The 16902-nt window shown below is 52.0% G+C and overlaps 1 protein-coding gene across 6 annotated transcripts in view; it reads left to right on the forward strand.

Moving 5' to 3' along the window:
- Positions 1-16902, forward strand: part of EDAR (ectodysplasin A receptor) — a 90435-nt gene that overhangs the window by 61220 nt on the left and 12313 nt on the right. For 2 of the 6 annotated variants that reach the window (XM_078348887.1, XM_035271857.3), the window contains exons 6-10: positions 9801-9887; positions 11512-11640; positions 11737-11811; positions 12060-12132; positions 14801-14960. In XM_078348887.1, the coding sequence (XP_078205013.1) occupies positions 9801-9887; positions 11512-11640; positions 11737-11811; positions 12060-12132; positions 14801-14960 (524 nt within the window). Of the gene's footprint in view, positions 1-9800; positions 9888-11511; positions 11812-12059; positions 12133-14800; positions 14961-16902 lie in introns of all 6 variants that reach the window. The other 4 variants (XM_078348888.1, XM_035271859.3, XM_035271860.3 and 1 more) reach the window with 2 other exon arrangements.

Genomic DNA, 16902 nt, shown 5'->3' on the forward strand with positions numbered 1-16902 from the left:
CACCAGCACAGTATTTGTTCAGCACAGATCTCTTTCACTATGGGGGGTGTAGGAAGGAGCCGATCCCGGCACCTGGACAAGGTGAATCACAGTAACAGCATAAGTGGAAATGCCCTGTGGCTTGTCCAGGCAGGTCTATGAAGCGAGGGAGGTTTGCCAGAGCTGAGCCTTAAGTTCTAGTGCAGGTCAACCACCAGCTACCTGACGAGTCACTTAACCTCCATGAGCCTCAGTTTTCTCATCTGTAATATGGGGGGTACTGACATCTGACCTACCCATCTCACATGGTTATTGTGAAAATCAACGGGATGTTAGAGTACTATTTTGCAAAGTGCTGCAAGGTGCTAGGTGATAGTGAGACCAAGGAAAATATGGTGTGATCACAATTAATGAAACAGATTCCGCAAAGCACAGGTAAACAGTCTCACGAGTTTGTAATCCCACCTTGGGCTGTTTCTTTCCTGTTCCCCTTTCAGTCTGGCTTTCGTGGACATCTGTTTATGAGGAAGGGCCAAGTACCTCTTCCTCGGGAACGTGCTGTGTGGACTCTTGGATGTGTGGTCTGGGGAGAGACGAAGGCAGCTGGGAGGAAGCTGGGCGCCTGGTCCCCGGGCTGCAGGAGCACTTGCCACCCTCCGGCTCCTTTAAGCGTGGAGGAGGAGCTGACCCTTGGACCCTGCCTCTCTTTGCTCTCCATAAGGCTCCACCTACCCCCATGTCTCATAATAATGTTGTCCAGGAGAAGGAGGGCCTGCATCTAACCATGCTGGGAGGAAGGGGAGGAGCAGGTATGGGGAGCAGCATCTCCTCTCTCCTTCTGCTCAAGCCCAGAGGAGAGTTCTGTGCTGTGGGCTGCGCTGCAGGGAGAGCCATTCCCTCCCTTCCAAATCACTCAAGTGCATGACCCCTGCACCAGTGGGTTTGCTCATCTCCAGAGCCATTTTCCTGGCCAGCCATATGCTAATTAATTCACAAATTTGAGGAGGCTGCTGCTTGGCTGCCAGCCTGTCCCATGTGAAGCCAACTGCCGTGGCCCACATGTCCTCTGTGGGGATCTAGGCTGATTCAAGGCCAGATCATTCTGGGATGAAGAACCAGTCTGAGAAAATGTCAGACACTCCCCACCTATTCAGAAAACCATCTTTGCCTGTGAAGCTGGGAGAGGAGCAGCCCTCCTCAGGAGCTCTTCTGGTAGGGAGCTCTCACGCGGCACAGCTTTCAACGTGCAATGTCTGGCAGCCAGAACAGACTCGAGTAAAGGCAGGGGTACCTCTCCAAGTCCAGCAAGGAGGTTTATCACATGTGGAAAGCAAGCAAAGTCCCCTGAGTCCTGAAGATTTTTTTTTTTTTTTTTTTGAGAAGGAGTCTTGCTCTGTCACCAAGCTGGAGTACAGTGGCCTGATCTTGTCTCACTGCAACCTCTGCCTCCCAGGTTCAAGAGTTCTCCTGCCTCAGCCTCCCGAGTAGGTGGGACTACAGGCGTGCACCACCACACCCAGCTAATTTTTGTATTTCGACTAGAGATGGGGTTTCACCATGTTGGCCAGGATGGTCTTGATCTCTTGACCTCGTGATCCACCCTCCTTAGCCTCCCAAAGTGGTGGGATTACAGGCGTGAGCCACCTTGCCCAGCCAAGTCCTGGAGATGTTAAAAATGAGTGCATCCCACTCCCACCTCCAGCTCCCAGGAAGGCCTTGAGGTAAGGCCTTAGAATCCAACTCTGAAGGAGGTCAGCAGAGAAATGGACAGTCCTGCTGTGCTCTCATTACAGGCTCCTTTGGCAAGGCCCCAGCCTTAGAAGATTTGGCTTGCCCATCTGGGAAATGGGGAGATACAGCCAGCTAGGCCTTGGGGTGAATAGCGACCTGCCCGGGTCGGGGCCTCAGTGTGACTGCCAGAGTGATGATCTCCACCCCTAGGCCTGCACTGGTTCCAATCCAGAGATCTTTTTACCCAGGGCACCTGATCAGCAGTCAGCAGAAATGTCAGAGGGAGAAAGCCCCTGTGGAGTCACTGAGACCCACACACACAGGACTGCCACTGGCAACCCCTCTCCAGACAGCCAGGGATTTAGGAAACATTTCGTCAGGATCCTGAAGTTGCCAACTGGTTGCCCAGGTCCAGCAGGCCCTGTCTTCCTCAAACCCGTGGTCATGGTCAAGTGCACCTCTTCCTCCCCGTGTTTTGCTTGATTTACCTGGGCCCTTGCCAAACGAAGTCACATCCTTGGACTCTGCAGCAGCAAATGGTGGACTATGCAAACCACAGTCAGACTTGCCGAGGGCCCCTGGCCGAGGATGACACACACCTAGGAGAGCTGCAGCAGGCCACGGGGAGCAGCTGCAGGGGGGTCACCAGCCAGGAGTGAGTCCAGGTCAGTGCCAGGGCTTCCCTAGCCTAGGAGCAGGGCTGGGTGCCCACAGCTCTCCCACAAACTCCAGGGCTCGAATCCCATGCTCAGGCACCTGTGCAGCACAATCACCTCCTATCCTTAAAGAGTTGGTGGCTTCTCTGCGCACTCTGGAGCAGAGGGTTGCAGGGTGGTGATTCTCAGCGGATCGCCCTGGGGATTTTTTACTTGAATTGCTGGGCCCACCCTCCGATTCATCAGGTCTGGATGGGCCAGAGAATGTACATTTTAAAGAAATCTGGGAACCACTAGGGTGGGTTACGAGCCTGTTCTGGAACCTCACTGCCTGAATTAGATGAGTCATCTCACCTCCCAGAGCCTCTGGGTCCTCTCCTGCCCAGGCCAGCTCCCAGTGGTGCCCACTGCCCAGGCTGCTGTGTGGCTCGGGCGCAATTTTGCCCACCAAATCTACCTGGAAGCACATCGTGAGTGCCACAGAGTGTTAATTAATGTGAGGCAGCCCCTCAAATAACCCTGAGGAGAAATGAAAAAGTAACACATACTTTTCTTTAAAATGGAATAAAATCATTCTGGTTTCTGGGGTTGCCAAGTAACTAGAGGGAAACTGAAGAGGACAGGTGTGAGACTGCAGATCAGTCCTGCCTGTGGGTTGCTTGTCACCTTGGATTAGAACGTACTCACCCCCAGCTCTGAGCCTGTACTCAGTGACTGCAATACCATGGAGCCCTGTGGCCCAGTGAAGAGATGAAAAGGCCTTTGGTTATTTCTCAGTTAAATTAAAGAGCAGGATGCACTTGGGCGACCAGAGCTTTCTGGTTTTTTTACTCCTGCACCGTCCTGTGTAAAGGGATCTGTGAGGTATGACAGTGGGGGCAGGGAAGTCAACTCGTTGGCCTCGCCCTCGCGTAATAAAGAGGAAGATAGGGTCCAGCATCAGGCTTGGGTTTCATTATAGGTTATCACTCCTGAAAGGTTTTCTCATCTGCAAAATGGGGACATGATTGTTAGGAGGATAGATGCGATGACGTGGGCAATGCATGTGGAGTGCCCACTCTAGTGCCAGGCACCGGGCACTGACCAGACGTGAGGTATCCCAGCCCAGCAGAGGTCATGGCTCCGCAGCACATGAGCTGGCCTGCACTTCCATCACTGACCAGAGGTGCAGACCGCACACAGAAGGGGAAAGAGATTCAGAAGAGGACGCTCAGGTGTCTCTGTGGCTGGCCATGTGGACATGGTACCACTTGCTCAGTTGCAGAAGGCAGGAGCAAGAGGGTGCTTGGTGGGGAAGTGGAGGGAAGATAGAGGTTATGTGTATGGAATTTTAGGGGACTGTGGGACATCCAGACAAAGATAGCTAACCCAGAGATGGCCTGAAGCTCCAGGCAGAGATCCAGGACTGGAAAGTCAGCTATGAACTCAGAGTGCGGAAGCCACTGGGGTAGAAGGGCTCCCCATGAGGCAGCTTTCTAGTGTGGGGAGAGGGTGAGTGCACCACAGTGCCTTGCCGACCTACATTGCTGGCTCTGGCCCACTACAGTTCAGACCCAAGAAGGCACCCCAGAGCCTGGGACACTGGGCAGCAGAAATTGCTCCCTAGAAAGAGTGGTCAGAGGCTTAATGAAAGGACGCAATAGCCTGGCAGTTGTTTTCTTATCGTCAGTGATGAAGGCCCCTGAGGCAAGTCCAGAGCAGGCTGGCCTTGTGGAGAAGTCTCTTCTACTCTGCCTGCTCCCATGGTTTCAGTCTCCCGTGCCTGGATGCCCTTCTGTGATGCTAAACAGCAAGTGCTGCCCCTCAGGTGTGAAGCTGGCTTCCGGGCCTCCCAGACACCAGTGTCCAGCTGCTCCTGGCACAGAGCCTCTCAGACCTGACTGCACACACATCTCCAGGGACCTGCTGAGCAACAGATTCTGACACAGCAGGTCCCGGTGGGCCTGAGACTCAGCATTTCTAGCAAGCTCCCAGGGGACCCCACTTTGAGCAGCTAGGGAGGCTCTGCTGAGTCTGCCCACAGTTCAGAATTGGCCACTAGGAGGTACACGGCAGTGCCACAGTCTGGGACCCCTTGTTGACAGCTCTAAGAATCAATAAACAGATCATACCTAAAAATCCAATCTCTTTATACCCTTTGCAGAGAATCCCGGCCAGCCTCTAATGCATACCAGTGAGTTTCTAAATTGTGTGGATTAACAGACCAATGAGCTATCATGGCTGTGAATGGAGGCGTAGCTCCCTCTAGCCATGGGCTTCTGGTTCACTGAGTCTTCCTGGGGAAGGGGAGCACAGTGGCCAGCAGGACCCTCCCGCTGCCTGCTTCTGAGTCACCACTGCCTCAAACTCCACAGCGAGCTAGGCAGAAGCAGCCCCCGCTCACTTTCACTTTAATATAGGCCTTGTCTGGACATTTCTGTCTGTTTTCTGGGACTGCAGTTCACGCCAGCTTTTATCAAGCACTCCAGCCTTGCTTATTCAAACCCCGGGTGCACACGGAAGTGCGCAAGGGGAGCTGGACCTGCAGCTGGCCACCCAACAGAAACACACCTGGAGCATCTTCCACTTAACGAGCCATCCCAAGATGCACACAGTGGAATGGGGGGAAACCTCCAGGCACTGTATTTTTGGTTAGCACTGAGTTAACCCTCAGTAGAAAGGCATAGACCCTGGCCCGGGAGAATCTGCCCGCAGGCATGGGGGCACCCATGCCTGTCCTGGGGACTGCACAAGGGCTGCATCTCGCCCCACCCTGCCCAGCCCCACCCACCACCCTGCGGGGCCTGAGGGTTTGTCTGCGGACCTCCAGCTGGTGACAGCAGAAGGAGTGGACATGATGGGAATGGGATCAGCCCAGGCCTCTCTCTTATCCTCTTCATATGCTGGGTTTTTCCCAAAGATCTTTTATACATCACATGGGTTCAACATGATGCTGATGTGCTATTAATATTAAAATCCATACTTATATGATTCTGGGGTGGATTTTTTTCAAGCATTTAGGGGTAATGCAGAGTAGGTGTCTATTTCCCATGGCGATTTTTCTGACTCGCCTGAAAAACAGCAGAACTACCCAGGGCTGATCACCTAGCCCCTGCTTCAGGCCCTGCAGGTGCCTTCGTTAGCCACCCTCAAGCCACACCCAGTGCTGCCCAAGGTTGGCACTTTGGGACCAGATCTGCCCACCTCCTCTTGTGGCTTATATGTGTAGTGACAGTGGCAGCAACCAGAGGTGAGAGACTTGTGCAGGGGGCTGACCTCACCTCACAAGGTCAGCCCTGCAGCCAGGGGCAGCAAGGCCCACCACCTCCCTCTTGGTCCCCTCTGGTCTTGCCACACCTTCTCTCTTGCCTGGGGGCAGAGGCACTGAATTGTGGACAAAACAGACCAAGTAAGCTAGATGTTGGTTTTTCTTTCAATTGACACATAATAATTGCACATGTTTATGGGGTAAGAGTGAAATTTCTATACAATATACAAAGTGTCATGATCTGGTCAGGGTAATTATGATATCCGTGACCTCAAACACTTATCCCTTTGTGTTGGGAACATTCCAGATCCTCTCTTGTAGCTGTGAGAAAGATACAACGCGTTATTGTCAGCTGTAGTCACCCTGCAGAGTGCAGAGCACAGACCGACTGCTCCTGCCCAGCTACACTTTCGTACTCATTAACCAGCTTCCCCTTCCCCACTCCTGTGCTGCTCCTACTTCTATGAGATCCACTCCTTTGGCTTCCGCACATGAGCAACGTGTGGCTTTTGTAATACAGCTGTGCCTGGGGCAGATCTGTTCCTTTTCTGCCACAAGCACACCCCTTCGCCTGTTGGCCACGAGGCTGCCACTCTGGAAATTCTCATGCACCCTTGCCTTTATTTGTGATTTGCAGCAAGGGCAGCTCCATTTCTTGTTGCTGAACTCTGAGCACAGGGAAGAGCCCCATTGTCAGGAAGTGAGCTGCTGCCCTTTGGTGGCCTGGATGGCTTGTGGGCAAGTCTGAAATCTGCATGTCCTCCTCCTCCTTCGGCAACAATCTAGCAACCAGGATTCTCCTGCCCAGTCTCATGGGAAGTGTCTCCCTGCCGATGCTCTGGTGGCCCTGGGAACTTTGGAAACTGAGGGGGCTTGTAGGGTCTGGCTGATTGGATGCCGGTTTTCAGCTCCAGTCCTGACATGAGAGGCTGAGCTCTGGAGACATGTCAGGGTCCACCATCCCACCCACCCTGCCCCCACCTCCTCAGCTGCACACACGTGTTCAGGACAAGCAATTCTCTGACCAACTCAGGGATCCCTGCACATCAGGGAACACCCAGCCTACACCTGCAGCCTGCCACAGTCAGAGACAGTTTGGCTGGTGCCAGATGGAGGTGTTTGGAAGAGAACGTCCAGTGATTAGGATTGGGGCACAGCCGGCTGAGGACAGGTGGGGACCTGTGGGTGCAGGAAGACGTCACTGATGTGCTCTCGTCTGCAGGCATTGTTTGGGGACATCATTGCGTCACCAGGCACAATGCTGCAGAGGCATTCCACAAGTCTGTGTGCCCGCTAGGCTGCGTTTATCATCCCACTCTAGACCACAGGCCTGGGCGTATCTGTGTCCCCATCCCCAACCCCATCACCTGAAGCAGCCTGCAAGCCCCGGCAGGAAGGGAAAAGAAGTGACAAAGATGGCAAACATCCACAGACAGCCCACAGCTGTTCTTTTGCTCTGACAGTGTATCTTAAGCTCCCTTTAGCGTCTCACTGAACAGCTAGATCAGCTTCTTTTCAATGTCTTGTTTGCTCTTATAAAGGAAATGAGGTCATGCTGGAAACGACGCCATGATGCCCCTATGCTCACTCACCTCATGCATTGTGGAAGGCTACCTCCCAGCAAACATAAACAGGCACACAATCTGAAGTCCCCTTATCACGCTGGAGACTTCCAGAGCAAATTCAGAAAGGTCTGAGAGGGGGAACACTGTTGTTTGATGTGGTCTTGTGGCTTTCAGCCAGGAGCACGCACCTCTCCACCAGCAATTTTTTTTTTTTTTTTTTGAGACAGAGTTTCGCTCTTGTTGCCCAGGCTGAGTGCAGTGGTGCCATCTCAGCTACTGCAACCTCTGCCTCCTGGTTTCCAGCGGTTCTCCTGCCTGAGCCTCCTGAGTAGCTGGGATTGTAAGCACCTACCACCGTGCCCAACTAATTTTTGTATTTTTAGTAGAGACGGGGTTTCAACATGTTAGCCAGGCTGGTCTCAAACTCCTGACTTCAAGTGATTTTATCCCCTTGGTCTCCCAAAGTGCTGGGATTACAGGCGTGAGCCACCGTGCCCGGCCAGCTCTTTCCCTAATAAGAACACTGGTTCTGAAGCCAAGTAAGTGGTTAAATTAAGAAAACGAAGAATTTATCATAAGTTTGAGGCCAAGGAGGAAAAATGGCTTCCGTTCATCATCCAGAAACATAAGGAAACATCACTTGCCCCTCTGTGGGCAGGTGACGTTTCTCACATACCCTGTGACAGTCCCAGGCACTCTCAGCTGCTGGGGTCCCTCCCAAGCCCAGTGTTTCATTGGCCGAGCTACCAATTTGCTTTACAAGGTGTGAGGACCGACTAGCATCCAGCCCATTGTCCTGTGGCCCCGTTCCACTTACGGACAGGAGTGGATAGCTCCGCTGGTCACTAGCTCCTGAGCTGCCTGCCTCCACTCAGAGAACAAGAGTGTGCATTTCTCCTGAGAACTGACTACTAAAGAAAACAGCCAGCCCAAGCATCATGGTCCACATGTGTTATCCTAGCACTTTGAGAGGCCCAGGCAGGTGGATCACTTGAGGTCAGGAGTTCAAGACCAGCCTGGCCAACATGTTGAAACCCCATGTATTTTTCTCTACTAAAATGTATTTTTAGCAGAGAATGTGTATTTTTCTCTACTAAAAATACAAAACCTAGCCAGGTATAGTGGCACACACATGTATTCCCAGCCTCTCAGGAGGCTGAGGTGGGAGGATCACTGGAGCCCAGGAAGCAGAAGTTGCAGTGAGCTGAGATCATGCCACTGCACTGCAGCCTGGGTGACAGAGTGAGACCCTGTCTCAAAAACAAAACAAAACCTAAAAAAAAAACACCCAACTAGGAAGCTTGCTTCTCCCGGAAGCCTTGCTGCATGGGCTGACCAGGCACAGTGCTAAGCCATTCCTCTGGGCTGGGCCAGGCTGGGGAGGTGCCTTGATTTGGGGGAGACAGCTGGCCTTGTCCTTGACTCAGGGGTTGCTTTTCTGTAGACCAAATGCACTTCCCAGATTTCTCCAAAACTGCTACTCCGCCTGCTAGAGACAAAAGCAAGAGACTGGGAGACACATTTGAAACAAGTTGGTTTTATTATTTGCAAAACTGAAGTCTGGCCTAAAAGAAGGTTGACCTTCTTTCGGGAGGTCTGGAACAGGACGTGGTCTGTTCTGCGGTGGAAAGTTTTGTTTTTGCTGAATGGTTGTTTTAGTGATTTGACTGAAAGCGAAATCAGCTTCCATTTTATCCCTGCTAAGCGATGCTTTTTCTGTAGAAGGGGAGTTTTAGGAAGCACGGCTTTAAGGGAAGGTTTGCCTCGCTGTTGAACAGTTTGGTCACAACTGTGTAAAAATGTCTTAGGAAAATCCTGGAGAGAAATAGCAAAAGTCAACTTCAAGGAGCTCATGGGTAGTTCTCTTCCTCCTTTCTCATATTCTTATTTTTCAAGATTTTTATTTTTATTTTATTTTCACTTTTTTGAGATGGAGTTTCTCTATTGTTGCCCAGGCTAGAGTGTAAAGGCATAATCTTGGCTCACTGCAACCTCTGCCTCCTGGGTTTAAGCGATTCTCCTGCCTCATCCTCCTAAGTAGCGGGCATTACAGCCTAGCCATGCCAGGCTAATTTGTGTATTTTTAGTAGAGACACAGTTTCACCACAGTTGGCCAGGCTAGTTTCGAACTCCTGACCTCAAGTGATCCACCCACCCTGGCCTCTCAAAGTTCTGGGATTACAGGCGTGGGGTGTATATATTGCTTTTACGACCAGAAAAAGTATTCCTACATGCCTACTCTATGTAATTGAAGGAATTAGTCAAGTACTGTGTCGCCCTAATAGTACTTCCATATACACATTCTATGTTCCTTATTTTTATGGGCTTCATATACTGTGTCTCCAAGCATAGGAAAATTGAGTTGGTGAGGCTTGCAAAACTCCCCAACTATCAGTTGTTTAATTTTAACGGTTATCACATGAGTGCTTTTATTTAAAGAACAATAACCATGACTCTTCAGGGCTCATTAAACACTCTAAGAAATACAACTACTTATCTCCCCTTGGCCCTCACTGCCTCAAGCCCATTCAAGATCATGAATCCAGATCCACGAGCTCTGTGGCAGCATCTTTGAAGGTGTCACTTCTCTAGATCATTTGAGGGACTCTGTTTTCCTTGCAGGTGTGGGAGCCACTTCAGGAGCTTCTGCCAACTTCCCTGGCACCTCGAGCAGCAGCACGCTGTCTCCCTTCCAGCATGCCCATAAAGGTAAGGAGGTTGCTCAGGTATCGATCACCTGGAGTTAAGTGGTACTCGGAAGAACGCTCAGAGGAAGAGAGGAAATGATTATGAGTAATGATTATGGTGTGCTTCCCCACCTGGCCTCACGTCCCTAATGTGATTGAATGACATGGTGCCTCCCCTACCCCCCATGCAGGAAGTAATTATCTCTGCAAGGAGCGGAGTTGATCCCTCCATGGGTGTCCTGAGCCAGTTGGGAGGTGCTGGTGATGAAGGTAGGGGCAGGGGGCAGAGCAGCAGGTGGGCAGCTCAAGCAGCTGCGAGCCTGGCCAGGAGGAGAGACCAGGCATCCTGGGCTTTGGTTTGGCCGGGAGTCAACAGCAATTCTATCACCAGCTTTTATATAAACCTGCTGCCTATAGCACTTTAATATTCACTTGCAGCAAGTGAATATTTCATTCTCCCTAACCCCTCAGGGAAGAAGGGATTGAGGAAGACCCCAAAGTTCAATATGTCTCTCAGAGTCAGCCCTCCAGCTGGCTTGGCCTTTCCCTCTCACTGGTTTAGTGCCAGCCTATTATTGAAGCATATTTTGGGTCCAGGTCTCAGTGAGCCATGAGGTACCTACCAGAGCCCTCAGAGGGCCCAGCTCATCAGCCTCATCATTGGTTCTCCCACACACTAAGGCCGAGCAAAAGAAGACTGCTGGGCAAGGATATATGAATCTCATTTGCACAGGCCCTGGGGGAGTCGCTCACAACACCGAGAATATTAAAACACTTATGTCATCCAGACCTGGCATGCAAACACTGTTACAGGTACTCCCCAGATGACGCTGGGAGGCTGGTTTTCCTACAAGTGCACCCACAGGAGATTCAGTGCCCACAGGCGGGGTCCTCAGCTCTGGCGCCACCACCCCCCAAGATGATCCAGGAGCTTCAGATGCTTGTCTCCTGTCTATTTGGTGGTGGCAAATCTGGATCTTACTTCAAGATAATCCAAGTCCTGATTGGTTATTTTAGAGAGTGAGAATGAGCCTCAGGGCATTTTATTAATCCAAGGTCCACATTAACCAGGGAAGTGAGCAAAATCCCCTGGGGTGACTGAGGAGCAAAATCCCCCAGGGTGACTGCCTGGCGGAGGTGGTGGAATAAGTGGAGTAGGTGGCTTGTGCCCTGGGGATCTTATGATGACACTTAGGTTGAAATTGCATGAGGTGCAAGATGGTGCCAAACCTGGAATCCAGAGCTGTCTTTTGTTTGGAAATGTCCAAACTTGAATCGTGCTGCCTTCCAGACACTCTTGTTCACTGGCCTTTCTTCCTCTCCACATCAAACCCTGACCTCAGGTTCCCAAAGTAGTAGAAGCAAGAGCAAGCTCCCTAGGAACAGCCAAGGGACCCCAGACCATGATGTTCCCAGAGACGTCAGGAGAGGCCAGTCTGAGGGCAGCGAGCAGGGCTTGGGCAGTCCTGGTCTGGCAGCCAAAGCTAATGTGGAGGATTTGTTTCTCAGACTAAGCAAGCACTTCAGATTCCAGGGTTCCCTGAAAGCATCCAGGGGCAGGGCCATTGCTTCCAGGGGCCATAGTCCTGGAGGAAAGTCCAGCAGGGATCTTGAGCTCTGGGTCATTCATACCTTCCCTCCACCAGCAGAGCTCTCAGGCCAAGGACACCTGGCCACTGCCCTGATCATTGCGATGTCCACCATCTTCATCATGGCGATCGCCATCGTCCTCATCATCATGTTCTACATCCTGAAGACAAAGCCCTCTGCCCCAGGTGACGGCCCCCACGCGACGGTGCCCTGCCTCCTGGACTCTCCGTCAACTCCCCCTGTCGGAGAGCCTGCCTGCTCACTCCCTCCTCTCTCCCCAGCCTGCTGCACCAGCCACCCAGGGAAGAGTGTGGAGGCCCCAGTGAGCAAGGATGAGGAGAAGAAAGAGGCCCCAGGTCTGTGAACCAAGGCTTCCACACCCCACGTGCACAGTGCCCTTCTCTGGGTAGAAGGAGTCCCTGGCAGTGGCCTCCTTACTGCTTCTGCTCTTGCATGTTGAACCATGCTGTGCCTACCCTGGGGTGGTGCCATGCAGACAGCAGGCAGCTCTGCCCAATAGGAAGCTCAGAGCAGGGTCGGGCTGAGCACCGAGCCATAAGCCGATTCTAACTCCTGTCTCCCCAACCTCCCCATTTCCCTACAGACAATGTGGTGATGTTCTCTGAGAAGGATGAATTTGAGAAGTTGACAGCAACTCCAGCAAAGCCCACCAAGAGGTATGTGGAAGCCCCCCACCGCCAGGCTGAAGCTGGGGTCCTGTGGCCCCTGAGCAGGAAGGGGAGCCAGAGTGCAGCCTTACTGCTTCTGCTCTTGCATGTTGAACCATGCTGTGCCTACCCTGAGGCACACCCACTGACAGGCTGGCCTGGGATGCCATGGGGACACTTGGCGACATATAGTCCCTGCCACCTCCTTGCTGACCAGTAGGGGTCAGGTGCTATGAGAGATCGTGGGAATGGCTGCCTATTGCTCTCGGGTCAGGCCCTTGCCCCTGCATCTTGACAAATTCCTTGGGCCTTCCTTCTTAACATCCAACTTCCATATGCCCCTTCTCCAGATTGGGAGGGCAGAACATAAAGCCAAGGATGCATGCAGCAGCCCCTGTGACTGCTGCTGCAGCCAACACACTGGTACCACTAGTGCCAGTGCCAGGACTGCTGCCACTGTAATGCTGGTAACAACTATGGCGATGATGGTTAATAGCTTTGGTGCCTACTGCCCACCAGGCGCTGAGCTAGGGCTATGAGCACACCCTCCCCCACAGCCCAGGAGCAAGGTGCTCATATCATCCCTGTCTATAGGATACCACACTGAGGTGTGGAAGTCCCAAGGTCACACACTAGTGAGAGGCAGGGCAGAGGTCCGAGTCCAGGCTCCAGAGGAGCCATGTGGCATAAAGAGGCCTCTGGAGGGGGAGATTTGGCAGGTGAAGCCTTTCCCACATTTACCACACATCAAGGTGTGGAACCAGCCCCTGCTCTAAAATCGAGAGCAGAAGGAAGTAAATCTTTTATTCATCCAGTGGGATGGTTATTTGGACTTGGTCCTGCATAGCTTCCAAAAATCAACTCCACAGCATCAGCTCCCAGCAAGGCAATGTGCCTGGACCCCCGTGCCAGGCCTCATCCCCATGGCCACTACAGGCTTCACTGGAAGGACACCCACACAGCAGTGCCTCCCTTGGCAGATGGGGCACAGAGCCACCAGAAGATCATCAAACTGATTACAGGAAGAGCAGAGGTTAAGCCCTCCTCTCCTGCCCCCACCCTATGATCTTCCTGCAATTCACCAAAGCCATTCCTGTCGAGGAATAATAATTGATCCAGCATCTGTGTGGAGCTTTGGCATTCAAAAAGTATTGCCAGGTGCATTATCTCACATGGAAAACTCCAGTGTCTCTCAACGCTGACACAAGGGCAGGAGGCAAACAAATAAGGAGTCTCTGAATACTAGGAAAGAAAAGTGGAGTGTGTGTTGGGGTGGTTAATTCCTGCAAGTGCCTCAATTCCAGTTGAACCCCTGCAGGAATCTGTGGTCTAAGCCCCATCGTGCATGACTGGTGGGAGGTGCCAGATCCGAGCTGCTGACGATCCTAGGACCAAGGGCAGGACCTGGTCATCTTGCATGGATGTAACTCTGAAATAGGACCTCCCTAGAGACTGAATTTGCTCCTCAGCCTCCAGCCCAGCCTTATCTCATTCCGTCTCAGCCTCTCCCTTCTGATATTCAGGCTGTTCTTATCCCCAGAAATCAAAAGGCCAGAGACATGCCCCATGACTTTAGTTTCAGTTGAAGACAGGGAAACCTCAGGGGCCCTACTAAGAAAAAACATATACTTATTTCACACACAAATTGAACTAAATACAAATTGAACCCTGACAATTGGATGTTAAAAGACAGCAAGACGGTGAGCTCTTGTTCCTCCATTTTTGTCCTTGGGTCTTGGAGACAGGATGTGGGTGCCAGGGATGGGGGGGGACAGGGATGGGCCCTACCACCTCTTTGGGAGGCCCTGGAGCCTGATGAGGAAGTGGGTCCCCCCAGGACTTCATCATGTTCTCATTTTCTCTAGGGTTGGGTTTGCATATGGGCTTCATTGCTGTAACCTAGTTTTAATCTTTTTTTTAAGAAAAAAGAAGTCTTCAGCCAAACCACAGGAAACAAGTGGGATGCCTCTAAAAAAGAACATTGTTTTTCATATACTTGGAATGGTTTTAAGAGAGTTTAAGCTCCAACCCACATGTGCCTAGGGCCGTGAGCCATGGGGTGGCATGATCCCAGGCTTGGTGCATCCGACCGCCCACCCAGTCACCCGCTGGGGCTTGCTGTGCCACCCCCTGCAATGCACACAGGTCAGCCAGGTCACCCCACTAGTCAAGAGGGGGCTTTCCAGGCACAAGGCTCCATTCAGTTCCCTTTTCAGTGACTCTAGAGAGCCAGCATGGATTCAGTGCCAGTCACATAAACCTATTTGCTTAACATGAAGACAACAGTTGAACTTGATCCTTATTGGGATTAAATACAGGGATCTAGGACATATTCAATGAACCTTCACAGAGCATCCACCGCATGTTAGACAGCAGGAAAGGAGCGGCTCTTGGATGCTTTCCACCTTCAGTGGCAGCCCCAGTCCCTTAGACACCTGCAGGTCACCCACCACGGACTTGTTTGTTTGGAGAAGAGCAGGGAACCACGGGTGTATCTGTCTCATCTCATGTCCTCTGGCCCCATGCCCACAAAGTGCCCAGTAAATGCTTGAAAAACAAGTAAGTCATTGTACCCAACTGTCCACAGTAGGGGAATGAATAAGTTCACCACAGGAGAACGTGTCAGGGCTGCAGCCCCCCCAGGCACTGCTAACAACCATTGCTCTTGTTTTTGCAGCGAGAACGATGCCTCGTCAGAGAATGAGCAGTTGCTGAGCCGGAGCGTGGACAGTGATGAGGAGCCCGCCCCTGACAAGCAGGGCTCCCCAGAGCTGTGCCTGCTGTCGCTGGTTCACCTGGCCAGGGAGAAGTCTGCCACCAGCAACAAGTCAGCCGGGGTGAGGCTCCTGCAGGTGCCAGGATGAGCTGTGAGATGTGGCTCCCCCATAGCTGCACGACTAGAGCTTTCTTACTGAATCAGCTCTCCTGCAAGACTGGGTGTTTCTCCCAAAAGTCCAAGATAGGAGACCTGGACAGTGGCAGGTTCACAGCAAGATAGTCCAAAGGCGGGGAAAACACTTTTTTTTTTTTTAACCGGGAGTTTCACTCTGTCGCTCAGTCTGGAGTGCAGTGGTGCGATCTCAGTTCACTGCAATCTCCACCTTCTGGGTTCAAGCGATTCTCCTGTCTCAGCCTCCCGGGTAGCTGGGACTACAGGCGCATGCTGCCATGCCCAGCTAATTTTTTTTGTATTTTAGTAGAGACAAGGTTTCACAGTGTTGCCCAGGCTGGTCTCAAACTCCAAGTTCAGGCAATCCACCCGCCTCAGCCTCTCAAAGTGCTAGGATTATAGGCCTGAGCCACTGCCCCCAGCTACTTTCTTTTTATTATATAGCTTCACACACAAAAATGAAAAATAATAAGCAAAGAGAAAAAAGGTAAAATCATTTGGAATGCCCGAGGGCAGAAAAAGACCCTTGTAAACATACTGGGTTTTATCCAACCAGAAAATTTTCTTTTTTTTTTTTTGAGACGGAGTTTCGCTGTTGTTACCCAGGCTGGAGTACAATGGCACGATCTCGGCTCACTGCAACCTCCGCCTCCTGGGTTCAGGCAATTCTCCTGCCTCAGCCTCCTGAGTAGCTGGGATTACAGGCACACGCCACCATGCCCAGCAAATTTTCTTTGTATTTTTAGTAGAGACGAGGTTTCACCATGTTGATCAGGATGGTCTCGATCTCTTGACCTCGTGATCCACCTGCCTCAGCCTCCCAAAGTTCTGGGATTACAGGCATGAGCCATCGCGCCCGGCCTTCCAACCAGAAAATTTTCTAAACACACACGTGCACACACACACACACACACCATTTTTCTTGTATGCATTTTTTAAAATATAAAAACAAACTCACATGTAGAAACTGTCCCCAGGGTTTTATCATCACCTACCACCCTGTAATGTGCTGTGGCCAGGAGCAGGGTGGGGGTGAGAGCGAAGGTGGGCCGAGCCCTCTTGGGGTGGGCCTGGCCTGTGGTCGTCCCTCTAATCTGTGCCCCTGGCTGCAGACCTCAGCCGCAGACAGCTGTGTTGCTAGGCAACATCAGTGATGGTAAAATGCCCAGTTGAGATCTTGGCTCTGGCCTGGTCCTGATAGGATGCCATGCTCTGGCTGCCCCAAGTTCAGTGACCCCTATAAAGCAGCTGCCACTTGCAGGGACCCTGGAAGCCTGTGGAGTTGTTACAAGAGAGATAGGTGGCCATGGCCCCAGGACTCTGCAGCCCCATCACTTATCCTAGACTTAGCTGCCCTCTCCCTGCCCTCGAGTGTCCCCGAAGTCGGATGGCCTTGGGAGCCTCCAGCCACCCCTCCCATCAGCTTTCTGAGCCAAATCAGGCTGTCTCCCTGTAACCTGGGCTTGGGTGTGGGCAGGTAAGAGGCAACAGGACTAGGACAGTCAGCACTGCAATCTGAAATCATAATCCTCAGCTTCCAGTTCCTGCAAAGTCCACTCTCTAAATTACTTTATTAACCCGTGGCCTGGTCTCCTGGCACCAGCCACATGATCTGGAATGGGAGCCCTGCTGCAACACAGATGTCCTGAGAGCAAGTGGGAGTCCCATGGTCATCTTTTCAAACAGACTGATGCCAGGGGTGTCCCCAAGTGTCTTGTGAGTCTGACCACCCAGCTGAACCTAAGAAGCACCCTTGGTGGGCCCCAAAGTTGTTTGAGTGGGAAAACCTGAAGAGGCCCTCCTCCCTGTGTGTCAGGGCTGGGGTGATGACGGGGGTCTGTGTGCAGCATCTCTGGTGTTGGACGCAGCTGCCCCTGCCCTGCTGACAT

The sequence above is a fragment of the Callithrix jacchus genome, chromosome 14 (genome assembly GCF_049354715.1).
Source record: "Callithrix jacchus isolate 240 chromosome 14, calJac240_pri, whole genome shotgun sequence".
Classification (NCBI taxonomy): Eukaryota; Metazoa; Chordata; class Mammalia; order Primates; family Cebidae; genus Callithrix; species Callithrix jacchus.